Source organism: Nerophis ophidion, linkage group LG16, assembly GCF_033978795.1.
Source record: "Nerophis ophidion isolate RoL-2023_Sa linkage group LG16, RoL_Noph_v1.0, whole genome shotgun sequence".
Taxonomy (NCBI): Eukaryota; Metazoa; Chordata; class Actinopteri; order Syngnathiformes; family Syngnathidae; genus Nerophis; species Nerophis ophidion.
Window position 1 is genome coordinate 38,480,471 of NC_084626.1, and position 15,495 is coordinate 38,495,965.

The 15,495-nt window shown below is 37.6% G+C and overlaps 1 protein-coding gene across 2 annotated transcripts in view; it reads right to left on the reverse strand.

Moving 5' to 3' along the window:
* The window catches only part of atf1 (activating transcription factor 1), an 18,988-nt gene extending 3,933 nt beyond the window's left edge, over positions 1-15,055 (reverse strand). Inside the window, exons 1-6 of one of the 2 annotated variants that reach the window (XM_061875167.1) lie at positions 14,746-15,055; positions 4,860-4,982; positions 2,099-2,190; positions 1,898-2,025; positions 1,640-1,819; positions 1,400-1,553 (exon numbers count right to left, since the gene is read on the reverse strand). In XM_061875167.1, the coding sequence (XP_061731151.1) occupies positions 1,400-1,553; positions 1,640-1,819; positions 1,898-2,025; positions 2,099-2,190; positions 4,860-4,982 (677 nt within the window). In that variant the 5' untranslated portion in view covers positions 14,746-15,055. The remainder of the gene's footprint in view (positions 1-1,399; positions 1,554-1,639; positions 1,820-1,897; positions 2,026-2,098; positions 2,191-4,859; positions 4,983-14,745) is intronic. The other variant, XM_061875169.1, reaches the window with a different exon arrangement.
* Positions 15,056-15,495: the final 440 nt, after the last annotated feature.

The following is a 15,495-nucleotide window of genomic DNA, read 5'->3' on the forward strand; positions in this document are numbered from 1 at the left end:
GAAAAGCAACAAAACACTGTTTTATTATTAGGCTATTTATTGTTAAAGATAAGCACTTTAATATTGAACATTGAACAGTGCAACATGAACTTTGAAAAAAATTAAATCAAAAAAATACCCAAATGGAAAATACTTCAATGTGAAAATCTGTCCTTCTTCCCTTAACTTGATGAAAACACCATCAAGTTGTAACTTATGGTCTTTCTCACATACTGCTCAGACTAAACAACTGAAACGCAATACAACTTTATATCTAAACCTCTACTGTGAGAGAAATGTGATCCGCCGTAAACACAGTGAATTTTATTTTGAAAAATAACCTTATTTTGTACACTACTTCCTGTCCCGCACGATCCGCTCTGCTCTGTGCGGAATTTATGTGCCGTGCTCCGACGTCCGGCAAAAACAGAAGCTGACACATTGAATAATAGAATAATACAGCGTTTTTCTGAAATATTACCCATATTAGATGCTGAATAAGTGGACGGCGACTAGACCATAACTCACAGGTTCTAGTTGCTCCACTGTCACGTCTCCTCAGGCCGCAGTTGGCTCTCTATCCTCTCTCTCACTCACTCACCCGCCCTCTCTCTCTCTCTCTCTGGCGGAAGCGCAGGCTCAAACAACCCAGTATTAAAAGAAAACGTGGAGTTTTTGTACCACTGTTTTTTGTTTTGTTTTGTTTTTTTTACATCCCTAACAGGAATTTATGAATGTTGTTTAAAGAAAAAAAACAAAAAAAATAAAAATAAAAACACACATACACAGGCAAAGGGGAAATTTTTAAGACGAGGCAAAAAAGGGCAGGGGCTCAAGCACCCATAGGGCCCTATGTCTGCAGTGCCAGATTGAAAATGTGCTGGAAAATGTGGAACGGAGCGTAGGGCGCAGCAGAAGAGTGGAATGTATTATTTAAATCGGTGCGTTGGAAAACCGGAGTTTTAAAAAAAAAACTGGATCTGGATCGGCATTTTCCCATGCCTTGCCGATACGCATTTTTTGGCAAATATCAACCCCAGTCTTGGGTTTAATAAATATTGACACTCAATTTGAAACCCTTACACTTATGTCATTGTTTTTAGGGCTGGGATTTTCCCTAGTAGCAGGATTTCCTATTTTTTCTGACTTCCTTTTCTGACTTCATACTTACCCCAAGTTGCCTTTTGGTACTTGCATACATTGTGCATATCTTACTTGCCTGTAGAGGAGTTTACTAAAGCCTCATATAAAATTAACAATAACGATAATAATAACAATGTAAAAGCAAATTAACTTCTGGTATTAGAATAGTATTGTCAGATATCCAAATTCAGGTATTGGGATCAGAAGTGAAGAATGTAAATAGGGGCATCCTTAATTAGGTTCCAACAGCATGTGTTACAACTTTGCGTCTTTTTACCTGTTTTTTGCAAGCCTAATTTCCCTCTTCATTGTTGGATCATCAGGTTTGCTCTGAGACAGACCTAGGGATGAGGCCATCACTAAGGCTTGAGACAATGAGCCTGATGTCGGCGCTGTCCGAATTTGGTACGTTTGTACTTCTCCTCCTGTATCTTGGAAAAATGGGGAGATATTTTGTCACAGATTGATGCTGCCAGACCATGTCCACAACACTTCATAAAGGAGACAATATCCTCACCCTGCACAACGACCTGGTTACTTGGTACCAATATCTGCTGGCCGTCGGGGGTCTGAGCATACTGGAGGATGGTTGTCCCCTGCTGGCCTCCAGTAGGGTTGGCCATGGCCACCTGCAGTTCCTGAACGCCATCAGGTCCTGGGTTTGTCAGCTGGATGGTTCCATTCGGAGTTACGGTAACTAACAAACACAGATCAGTAAAAGGTTTTAAAGCAGTCCAGTTATTTAATGTACGTGCAAGAGAGGCGAGGTACACACTGTACTGGCCAGTGGTGGTCTGGTAGATGGGTGCAGGTATGGTCACACCCGACACTCCTGAGGTGGTTGAGCTGTCCTTCCCCTCGTTGGGTGGTAGTCCCTCGGATGAAAGTTCATTGAGGATTTTTCTAGAGTCATCAAGTGAGGTGGTAAATACACTCTTCTTTATGTTGCGTGAAAATGAGTTTTTGCTAGTCTAACCTGTATGACGGCCGTCTGGCCAGTAGCTCTCTGGTTTTTTGCGGTGTAACTCCACTGTCTGAAGAATCATGTGACTCGTCGCTATCTGAACCCTTTATCACAAACATGTGAGGGGAGTCGTCAGCCAAGGAACCATAGTGTTTTAAAAAAGCAAAAAAGTACACTCCTCACATTTCATTGGTCAGTGATAGTGATGTCATCGTGGATGGAGATGAGCATGAACGAGTGAGCGTGGCTAGTAGCAACAACATTGCGGGTGAAAACATGTTAAGTGTGGGAACATTTCACCCTAATCTCGTTAAGAGACATCAGTTGCTAATTTTGCAAAATTTTAACCAAAGTCTACAAGCTAAACATTGTCTATATCAATTAAAGTACTTTATTCAACCAATAGGAACTTCAGGTGTGAAGCAGCGTCAATTTGCAGGACAAAGAAGAAAGAAACAATAACAAACGTCAATTACACAAACATACGTGTCTGTGCCACTTTCATTAAATAATATACAATTTAATAAACAGCTTACATATTGACAATGAATTCATAACACAGAAACATACAATGAGTATATCACAGTAGCTCTCTAGAATTGCAAACAGGTAAAATCGACCACAGTGCATCTTTTATTTTGAGGAAGTTAGATAGCTTAGAAAATTGTATTTATTGCTGCTATTTTGATTGACCTTTGCTCTCATAAGAAATTATCCTTGGTTTTTGTCAGCATTTGCCTGATCTGGCTTCTGAATGGACAAAACGTTTAAAGGGCAACTGCACTTTTTTGTGAATGTTGCTTTTCATTCACAATCCCTATGTAAGACAAGCACACATGTTTTTCCTTTTTATATACATTCTAAGTTGTTAAATACAGAAAGTAAGAGGTAGCAAAAGCTAATGAGAGTAAATCCATTAAATCCACCACAACGAGGTACAAAGATGAATCAAAGACCATGTGAGGAATGAAAATCGTACCCGTCAAACAACGCTATGCTTATTGATGCCAAGGGCTGCTTCATAGTTTATGCAGCTATTTACATACTGGGCTGCTGCATCGACTCTGAGTTGATCACAGTTCATTCTAGATTATAAATCATGCCTCTCACTTGTATAGTCAAAGGTTATCGCCATAAACCGTAATGTTGTCCATCTTTGACCTTCAACTTAGATCCAGAGATGCCAAGAAAGACACAAAAATATAAATATACATGCGGTCATCAAAGTAGGACTTCTCCGTTTACCTTTTCAGTCAATTCATAAAAATTATCGATGAACAGCTGATTTTACTACTGCTAACGTACCACACTCCATGTGACTCACATTGCCGTCAATCACCAATAAGTTATTTGTCATGCAAAGAAAATAAAAACCACAAAGCCTACAAATAGCATTAGCTGGCACCTACACTTACATTTTAGCAACCATTTTTTTGAAAGTAAAGCTTCTTGAAGGACAATAATATTGGAAGTAAACTTAGATATAATTTAGATTAGTCAATGTATAGCTTGTACAGCAGCATAGATTTATGATTCAATGAAAATGACTCAACACCAAGTAAGACTGGGCGGTATACCGGTATTACAGTTAATACCAGGATATTCCAGAAAGCGGTATATATTTGAGACAATACCACCATTCTGTCTATTAGTTTTGGTCCATATCGCCCAGCCCTGACACCAAGCCATTATTGTCTAAATAGCTAAATACACAAGTGAGTAGCAAGATAATTGTGTTTTATAGTCAGTCGTGTTGTTGGTGGTATAGTATTTTTATGTTCTGGGCCGCATGAGTGCTTCCAGGTTGTCAGGGAAAACATGAATTCCCAAAAACGACTGTCACATTATAAGGCAGAGCATGATACCTTACTCCTGACAAACTGGGCTGCATAGCAGTTTTCTGACTAAATAAGGAGTCCAAACACACCTCCGAGATGAAATGCTAAGTTGAAGAAGTTGAAGGTGATGGAGCGGCCATGTATGTCGCCTCCAAGGCCGAACCCTTGAACGTCTGTGTGGAAACGGAACGAAAGAAGGTAGAGGAGCGCAAAGTGTCCACAGGAAAGAGGATTCCAGTAACAACCTCTGGAGCTCTACTCAATTCCATGCTCAAGAGGTTTAAGCCAGTGCTAGATATTGATGATCACAATAGTCACACAAAAGCCAATTTGTTCAATGTGAGGTTTCACCGTTTTCCACTTATTTAGACAATAATGGCAGTGTGTGTACTTATTTTGTTAGGACAGTTAATCTATACTGTTTTCCAAGATGTACACTGACTACTCTAACCTATATGCAAGTTTCATTTTATAGTATTAGTATTGTTACCCTACAGTCTCCCAAAAACAACAGAGTTAATTTAAATTCCCATATAGCACTGAATTGTATAAGCAGATATTTCAACACTTAATGAAGAACAGATACATACATTGTGGGTTTATTAAACAAACTCCAAGTTCTTGTTTACAAATTCTCATGTTATTTGTATCAGATAAGAAATAGGAATCGGTTTCAACTAAAGACATGTCTGTATTTTGACTTTGTAGATTATTTTGGAGTCTTTCTTTCCATTACTAGTTTGGGAAATGTAACTGTGGAGGAGTGATTACAATACAGTCGGCTACGCTGTACACATGCGGTGAGCCAATGACCCCGCCCAATTCTAACTCTGTGAAACGTCAAAATGTGAGGAGTGTGCTCACTTTTGTTAGACTGTGATGACTTATTGATTTGTTTGACGGACAATGGTAAGCAACACAAATGGAGGTCTGACCTGCGAAGTCTGCACCTGTGGAGCCTGAATGACCGACGACTGAGGAGACTGGATCACTCCTTGCACCTGTAACTGGCCCCCTGGCAGCTGGACGACGGTCACAGGAGAACCACCAAGTGACATCTAAAATGAAAAAAAAACAACCCAGACATCTTTGCATTAAAAACTAGATCCAGGACCTTGGGACGAGAAGCCATACTAACAAATGCACCAGAAAAAAGCCCATCACCAAAGAACACGATCTGTGGTCTGAAATCTCACGTTTTTTGTAATGATACACCAAAAAACTCATCACTGAAACAACGTTGCAGAACAGAAAACACACCATAAAAAAAAAAAGAAAAAAAAAAGATAATTGTCTGGTGCCCCATTTAGTATGAAGCCTGTATTTGTTTATTACATCATTTTGCTGTAATACCTATGGTAAATAAAAAATGTCATTAGGATAAACATTAATTTGTGCAATCGCAATGCTTTAATTTTAGTGAACTTAGTACACAGTCATAGTCATAAATGCCATGGTACAAATTATTGACATCATCAAATTATTTTGGTGTTTTGGGTTTGCCTTCCTCATTTTCGGTTTTGAACAATAATTTTCATTTTGGTGCATTCCTAATATTTAGCCAGAAATTCACAAATAGCATGACTAATTGTGTCACCTATTGACTGCATTGCTCTTACAAATGTTTTCAAAGTCTTGACAACAGCAAATAATTTTAAGAGCAGAATATTTAAAAAATATGTATTGTAAAGTCCTTGTCAATACCTAGCACCTACTCACAACAGCCTTAAAATTGACAGTCAGTATAGAAAATTAATCAATCGATGAAAGTGAATGTTTCCCACAGTGGAAGGACCGGGGAAGGGGGTGGGTGGGTGTGAAGAACAGTGTATCTCGGCCTGTCGCCTTCATGTCGCCGCCACCACGGTGGGGGGGCAATAGACTACAGACTGTGGTGAAGTAGTGGTGAATTAGGCAGGCTTCGTCGAATGAACAACCATACAACTTTCGGTTGTGTTTTTCACTCCATTTGCTGAATGGCGATATACGATATATATCTCAAAACAGTCCTAGTTACCTGAGATACTAAGTACATCATTATTATGACTTAGTAACTTACTAAGTCAAAATAATGACAAAATAATGGCTTACGAAGTCAGAATAATGACTTACAAAGACAAATTAATGACTTACTTATGGTATAAGTAACTGACAGACTTACTTATATCTTATGGTATAAGTAAGTCAAAAAGCGTTTTTAAAAAAAAAGAGTTAAAAGTGGGGCCAGATGCTGACATATGCTCAACTCGTCATGCTTAATTTATTACAGCATTTGGGAAGCCTGAAATAGATTTTTATTATGTAAATGTTTTATTTTTTCAACATGTGATAGCAAGGATCTTGTCATTCAAAACTAAGCTGCTACATTACTAATAATTATTGTAACTATAGCTGAAAAAATAGGAGACTATTCATCCCTGAACACCGTGAAGTTCATGTAGGCTTTTTGATGCAGTTACATTATTAAAACAACTAGTAGAGACAGAAACTCTTCATTTAATAGTGTCATTTTTTGCTGCTTCAACACAGAAAAAGGTCAAGTGAAATAACTTAGTTGTTAACTGTAGGTCAATAATGCTTGTCTTTCACTCAGATGGACAATGCTTTGCTGTCCGTAACACACGCACGCACACACAGCACAGTGAGCTGACGTTACGCTGAAAGTTAATTCGCCTTCACCTCAAGGATTGCGAGCGAGCTGAGCTGCCGCTTATGTTTCTAGAACGTCAACGGGCTCATAGGTATGTTACTAGTAGTTGACTTGGAAGTGTTTATTATAATTTGGGAGAGTCCGCTGCATTATGCTCACCTGCTAAACACTTTTCTGCTGTTCCCACCATCTCTCCTCTCTGCCTGCCTCAGTACTGACTCTGAATACGCACTGCTGATTGGCTGTTACATGCGCTCCGAATACGCTCTGCTGATTTGCTGTTACCGCTCTGCATGTAACCAATCAGATGGTTCTGTGGGTGAGACAAAGCTAGGTGCAGCAGAGACTACTGACAAAGGCAGAACTAAGCGGAGCAGCTTGTTAAGACTTTAGATTAGCCGGTGCAGCGGGAAACCTTGAAAGTGTGAAGTCGCTATCATCCGTTTGTGACAATGCGATCATTAGTTTGCTCACATATATTTCACCTAGGTCTGAGCTGATAATACATAAATCAATTAATCTAAAGAAAGATTTAAATTAACTCAATAACTCTTCCACTCTTCATTTTCTACGTCTATGTGTGCTTGTTTTCGTCATCTCTCACTTTAAAACATGGTGCAGGAGGGTTAAATGAACGCAGCGAATGCTCGTCAGTCATCCACAATCTGTGTCTCGATGTGTGGAGGCGGGACAACTAGCTTACACACAGGCCATGGTAGTCGCTAATAAGAAGCAGCGCAACGTAACAAAAAGTATGAGGGAAAAACTTTGATTACAAAGGCAAATGTCCCGTGTGGGAATATTTTGGCTTCAAACGACTGTCCAAGAAGAATCTGTCAACAAAGACAAACGAGCAAGTATATTCAATTTGTTGGAAAGTGATAGCAACAAAAACCAACAACCAATCACCTACCCAGTTTTTCAACGAGGTAAAAACTGCAATTCAAGATGCAAGTCCATTCTAATTTCATTGTTTGTTCATCTATTTAGGATAATTCAAAGATATTGACCTTCCAATTACAAAGTAAAAACAAATCTAATTAAAAAATCTAAGTTAATGGCTTTTGTAAATAATTATTGGTTTATTACGATTATATGATTACATTAGTGCTTAATTTGGTCTGAAAATAAAGCTGAAAATAATATTCAGCAATAATTGTGGAACAATATATCTTCCATCTATCAAGATTTTTCCGCTTTTATCTGACGTTGGGTCACGGGGTCAGCAACCTAAGCAGAGAAACCCAGACTTCCCTCTCCCCAGCCACTTCGTCCAGCTTCCACCGGGAGAACCCAAGGCGGATTAGGGCCAGCTGCGAGACATAGAGGCGCAGCGGCTTTACTCTGATCTCCTCTTGAATGAGAGAGCTCTCACCCTCTCTCTAAATGAGAGCCCCGTCACTCGATGGAGGAAAGTAATTTTGGCCATTTGTTACATGATCTTTTCCTTTCAGTCACAACCCAAAGCTCATGACCATAAGTGAGGATAGAACTTAGATCGACAGGTTGATTGAGAACTTTGCTTTCCGGCTCAGTTCCTTCTACACCGCAACGGATCAATACAGGGTCCGCATCACTGCAGACGGCAAATCGATCTGCCTGTCAATCTCACGATCCACTGTTGCCTCACTCGTGCAAAAAAGACTAAACTTGGAACAAGATCTCTTCTCAAATACACAGCCCTACTCACAACAAAATATCGTCCAGCAAAATGTGTTATTGGCTAAGGCATAATCACACTATTTAAAGACATCATTGTTATCACTAGCCATGAATACCTTTAGTTCTGATTCAAATTCTTTGACAATTTTCCCCCCAAAACCCTCCTGTCCAATTACTTACCCTAAGTTTGTAAACAACATAAAGTAGTACCTTAACTTGAGTGCCCCAACTTAAGAGTGTTTTGAGATAAGCGCTGTCTCTTGGCTAATTGTTAGGCTCTAAGTTGCGAGCAAAAATTGGATTTACAAGCATTGGTGTAGCAAATGTCACAATAAACCCCAAAGGATCTGCCCAATCTTACTCGTCAGCATTAACTTATTGCTAGAGATCAACATAAATGTGTTTTCCAATCATGGGAAGGGTGACAATGGGTGTGAAGGACAGCACTGAGAAGAAGTGGATGATATACATTAAAATAAAAAATAAACTGTCAAAAAACATGACTGAGGGTATAGCCAAGTTGGCAAAGCAATTTGAGGGTATAACTGCTAGTCTGCATCATACTGAAGCACAATGAGTATAATGGCATATATATATTAGCTAAAGAACGGACATTTTTTTAATGAAAATATTTAAAAGCTGCTGATGGTGTGTTTCACTGAAAAGCAGCTGGAAATTAATACCATAGATGTCCACTACATAAGAAAGTGGTATTTAACTGTTTCAGTTTCCAAGTTTCAGTTAGAAACTTGGAAGAGACTTTAATAGTTTTGAGGCATATTAAATACAACAAAAACAAAAAAGAGTTCATTGAACCAGTGTAAACACATTGGCAGAGCCTTGCATTGTCATTTTAACCTCCTAAAGGCTATCGTCCACTGCAGTGCATAAAAGTGCAATTTTTTTCTGAAATTGTAATTACCCGTTCAGTTGCCTTGTTGTCAGAGTGTCCGCCCTGAGACCAGTAGGTTGTGAGTTCAAACCCTGACCGAGTCATACCAGACTATAAAAATGGGACCCGTTACCTCCCCGCTTTGCACTCAGCATTAGGGGTTGGAATTGGGGGTTAAATCACCAAAATGATACCCGATCGCGACCACCGCTGCTGCTCACTGCTCCCCTCACCTCCCAGGGGATGGAAAAAAGGGATGGGTCAAATGCAGATTGTGATATCACCGCACCTAGTGTGTGTGTGTGTGTGTGTGTGAGACTATCAGTAGTGTTCAACAGCCATACAGGTCACACTGAAGGTTGTGATATAAACAACTTTAACAAACTTACTAATGTGCGCCACACTGTGAACCCACACCAAACAAGAATGACAAACACATTTCGGCAGAACATCCTCACTGTAATACAACATAAATAGAGCAAAACCAATACCCAGAAACCCATGCATCTCTAACTCTTCCTGGCTACATTTTACACCCCCGCTAGCACCAAACATATACTCTAAAAATGTTGGTCTTATATGGCTCTTACGGAAATACTTTTAAAAATATTTGGCTTGTATGGCTCTCTTAGCCAAAAAGGTTCCCGACTCATGTACTAGGTCATGAAATCAGTGTCAGTTGAGTCGGTCCATAGGTTGCCTGTAGGGATTTTTAATGTCCAGCAGATGTCAGTATTTAGTGACACAGTATTGACACAGTATAAATACAGTTTTGCAATGTGTCGAAACGCTTCATGACGCCTCATCAACCCATCACTACTGTTCTTATTTAAAAAGTTAGTTGTTTTCCTTTTAACAGGAAACATATTAAAATTGAGCTGTTCGGGGGCAAAGCACACGTTAAATGTATTTAAATGCAAAACCATTGTGTAATTGAGGTACAGTTTTTTTTTCTATATCCCTGGATTAGGTAATATCAATATTGGGAGGATTATGCCCACCTTGATATATATATACTTTTATTATGTTCAATGTATTGTTTATTGTTCTTACTTAAAAAGTTGTTTTCCTTTTAACAGGAGTCATGTTAAAATCGAGCTGTTCAGAGGCCAAGTACACATTAAATGTATTTAAATGCAAAACCATCTTGTAAATTGAGGTAGTTTGTTTTCTTTTATTGTTTTTTTTAAATATCCCTAGATTAGGTAATATCAATATTGGGAGGGTTACGCCCACTTTGATATATATATACTTTTTTTATGTTCAATGTATTGTTTATTGATTTTATTTAAAAAGTTGTTTTCCTTTTAACAGGAAACATGTTAAAATCGAGCTGTTGGGGGGACAAGCACACATTAAATGTGTTTAAATGCAAAACTATATTGTAAATCGAGGTAGTTATTTTTGTTTTGTTTTTTAAATATTCCTGGATTAGGGAATATCAATACTGGGAGGGTTACACCCACCTTGATATATATATACTTTTATTATGTTCAATGTATTGTTTATTGTTCTTACTTAAAAAGTATTTTTCCTTTTAACAGGAGTCATGTTAAAATCGAGCTGTTCGGGGGCCAAGTACACATTAAATGTATTTAAATGCAAAACCATCTTGTAATTTGGGGTAGTTTGTTTTCTTCTTTTGTTTTTTTTTAATATCCCTAGATTAGGAAATATCAATATTGGGAGGGTTACACCCACCTTTATATGTAATGTTATTATGTTCAATGCATTGTTTATTGTTCTTTATTGTTCCTTTTAACAGGAAACATGTTAAAATTGAGCTGTTTGGGGGCCAAGCACACAAATGTATTTAAATGCAAAACCATCTTGTAAATTGAGATAGTTTGTTTTCTTTTTTTTTAATATCCCTAGATTAGGTAATATCAATATTGGGTGGGTTACGCCCACTTTGATATATATATACTTTTATTATGTTCAATGTATTGTTTATTGCCTTCGGCTGTCGCCCAGCTCACAATGCACCCGACCTCTATGGCCCCTCCTATGAGTGGTGAGCCCATTGGAGGGATGACCCACGTTGCCTCTTCGGGCTGTGCCTGTCCCATGGGGACAGGCCCGGCCACCAGGCGCTCGCCATCGTGCCCCAACTCCGGGCCTGGCTCCAGAGCGGGGCCCCGGTGACCCGCGTCCGGGCAAGGGAAATCTGAGTTCATTTTTTTGTAATTCCATAGAAGTCTTTGAGCTGCTCTTTGTCTGATCACTCTGATCCCTGCTTAGGCTGCTGCCCCCGCGACCCGACCTCGGATAAGCGGAAGATGATGGATGGATGGATGGGTATTGTTTATTACAGGAGTCATGTTAAAATCGAGCTGTTCGGGGGCCAAGTATACATTAAATCGAGGTAGTTCTTTTTGTTTTGTTTTTTAAATATCCCTGGATTAGGGAATATCAATACTGGGAGGGTTACGCCCACCTTGATGTATATATATATATATATATATATATATATATATATATATATATATATATATATATATATATATATATATATATATATATTTATAAATAATTTTATTATGTTCAATGCATTGTTTATTGTTCTTACTTAAAAAGTTGTTTTCCTTTGAACAGGGGTCATGTTAAAATCGAGCTGTTCAGAGGCCAAGTACACATTAAATGTATTTAAATGCAAAACCATCTTGTAAATTGAGGTAGTTTGTTTTCTTTTATTATTTTTTTTTTAATATCCCTAGATTAGGTAATATCAATATTGGGAGGGTTACGCCCACCTTGATATATATATATACTTTTTTTATGTTCAATGTATTGTTTATTGATTTTATTTAAAAAGTTGTTTTCCTTTTAACAGGAAAGATGTTAAAATCAAGCTGTTGGGGGGAAAAGCACACATTAAATGTATTTAAATGCTAAACTTTCTTGTAAATCGAGGTAGTTCTTTTTGTTTAGTTTTTTAAATATCCCTGGATTAGGGAATATCAATACTGGGAGGGTTACGCCCATCTTGATGCGTATATATATATATATATACATATATATATACACTTTTATTATGTTCAATGTATTGTTCATTGTTCCTACTTAAAAAGTAGTTTTCCTTTTAACAGGAGTCATGTTAAAATCGAGCTGTTCGGGGGCCAAGTACACATTAAATGTATTTAAATGCAAAACCATCTTGTAATTTGAAGTAGTTTGTTTTCTTCTTTTGTTTTTTTCAATATCCCTAGATTAGGAAATACCAATATTGGGACGGTTACACCCATCTTTATATATATATATATATATATATATATATATATATATATATATATAATGTTATTATGTTCAATCTATTGTTTATTGTTCTTTATTGTTCCTTTTAACAGGAAACATGTTAAAATTGAGCTGTTGGGGAGACAAGCACACAAATGTATTTAAATGCAAAACCATCTTGAAAATTGAGGTAGTTTGTTTTCTTTTTTTTAATATCCCTAGATTAGGTAATATACATATTGGGTGGGTTACGCCCACATTGATATATATATACTTGTATTATGTTCAATGTATTGTTTATTATTTTTACTGAAAAAGTTGTTTTCCTTTTAACAGGAGTCATGTTAAAATCGAGCTGTTCGGGGGCCAAGTACACATTAAATGTATTTAAATGCAAAACCATCTTGTAACTTGAGGTTGTTTGTTTTCCTTTTGTAATATCCCTAGATTAGGTAATAGCAATATTGGGAGGGTTACACCCACCTTTATATATATACATAATTTTATTATGTTCGATGTATTGTTTATTTATCTTATTTAAAAAGTTGTTTTCCTTTTAACAGGAAACATGTTAAAGTCGAGCTGTTGGGGGGCCAAGCACACATTAAATGTATTTAAATGCAAAACCATCTTGTAAATTGAGGTAGTTTTTTTTTAATATCCGTAGATTAGGTAAAATCAGTATTGGGTGGGTTACGCCCACCTTTATATATATATACACCGGTATATACTTTTATAATTTTCAATGTATTGTTTATTGTTCTTATTTAAAATTTTGTTTTCCTTTTAAGAGGAAACATGTCAAAATCGAGCTGTGGGGGTGCCAAGCACGCATCAAATGTATTTAAATGCAAATGCATCTTGTAAATTGAGGTCTTTTATTTTTTTTAAATATCCCTGGATGGATTAGGCCAGTGGTTCTCAACCTTATTTCTGTGATGTACCCCCTGTGAACATTTTTTTTAATTCAAGTACCCCCTAATCAGAGCAAAGCATTTTTGGTTGAAAAAAAAGAGATGAAGTAAATAACAGCAGTATGTCATCAGTTTCTGATTTATTAAATTGTATAACAGTGCAAAATATTGCTCATTTGTAGTGGTCTTTCTTGAACTATTTAGAAAAAAAGATATAAAAAATAACTAAAAACTTGTTGAAAAATAAACAAGTGATTCTATTATAAATAAAGATTTCTACACATAGAAGTAATCATCAATTTAAAGTGTCCTCTTTGGGGATTGTAATTGAGATCCATCTGGATTCATGAACTTAATTCTAAACATTTCTTCACAAAAAAGAAATCTTTAATGTCAATATTTATGGCACATGTCCACAAAAAATTGGCTGTCAACACTGAATATTGCATTGTTGTATTTTTTTTTCACAATTTATGAACTTACATTCATATTTTGTTGAAGTATCATTCAATAAATATATCTATAAAGGATATCTGAATTGTTGCTATTTTTAGGATATTAAAAAATAAATCTCAAGTACCCCTTGGCATACCTTCAAGTACTCCCAGGGGTACGCGTACCACCATTTGAGAACCACTGGATTAGGCAATATCAATATTGGGATGGTTATGCCCACCTTTAAATATATATATATATATATATATATATATATATATATATATATATATTGGTTTGTGTTGTGGTTTGTGCAGCCCTTTGAGACACTAGTGATTTAGGGCTATATAAATGAACATTGATTGATTGATTGATATATATTAATTTTATTATGTTCAACTTTAAACATGAGCACAGTAACAGTTATAAGGAATGCTTCAGCTTTATCCCGCCAGAATGTTAAGGCGTGCTGTGAAACGCACGGTTTTGCCATTCACTTTTCTTTTTTATATGAAGAGAGAACTTCCTCTTTAGACTTCTTGGTTTTGCGTCTTTTATGTACGATCGCGCGCCATTGGCAGGCCCCGGGCTGTTTAAACGCGCTAAAAACCAAACCGCGTTCGCCATATTGCAAGTTTAGCCTTTCCTTAAAAGGGGGCGCCTTTTATTAAAACAAAACAAACTTAATAGTATTTTGTAACGAAGCCAGGACGTTATGACCGCGCGTCGAGTTTGTTCAGCTAACATGTGCTAAAAAAAATAATAATAATGAGAGCAAAAAGTGCACTCTTTGAATGTCTCAAATCAACAGTTGCTTCACAGGACGGACGACGTTGTGTAAGTCTCTGGTGAGCAAATGTCTACAACTCTGTCACTGGCACTCGGCTCGCCGCGTCAAGAGACGTCAGCAACACGGGGGAGCAGCTCAGCTAACTACACTCATCTGCCAGGCGGCGGAGAGGAGTTACCCGAGAAGCCGAACAGCCGCCATTACGACCACGGCGCCGACTTACCGACGACCCGGACAAACTTACCTTTCACAGGCCGCGTAGCTGCTCCCGATCCCGGCGTGGACTTTGTCGAATTGGTCGTGTTTGAAATTTTCAAAACCGCAAAATATTATGGAAAGTTACTTCGCGGGTATGGTTAAAAAATGTTTTTGAATAAAAGCTACAGATACAAGTTGGCTTGTATCCAGGGCCAAAATTGCTCCCAAATAATATCTAAGATGAATAAGTGTCCCACAGAAAAAAAACTGACGTCATTAATTTGGGCCTCGTACGGCAGAGTCTCTGTGACAAAGTACGTCACAGAGCATGGCGCACGTCACCACGCCTTCCGCCCGCCTACTTTTCTTCTTCTCGGTAGCACATTCATTCGGATGCGCTACTGCCGCCTCTGGTTCAGGTTTCTCACTGCAACCACAGGCAAGTACAGCACGTTTCATGAGAACATTTTTTGTTTTGTTTTTGTGGATGATACTTTTATTAGTAGGTTTCACAGTTCAGTACATATTCAGTACAATTCACCACTAAATGGTAACACCCAAATAAGTTTTTAAACTTGTTTAAGTTGGGGTCCATGTTAGTGGTGCCGTTCAAAACTCAACTTATGGTTAATACAGAGTGAAATATTAAAAAAAATATATATTTGTTTAATTTCGCAATAATTTAAGAATTTATCAAAAACAAATCCAGTAAAATAAAGCCCTTTCCCAGATTGTCCATCCATCCATTTTCTACCGCTTATTCCCTTTTGGGGTTGCGAGGGGCTCTGGCCCCTAT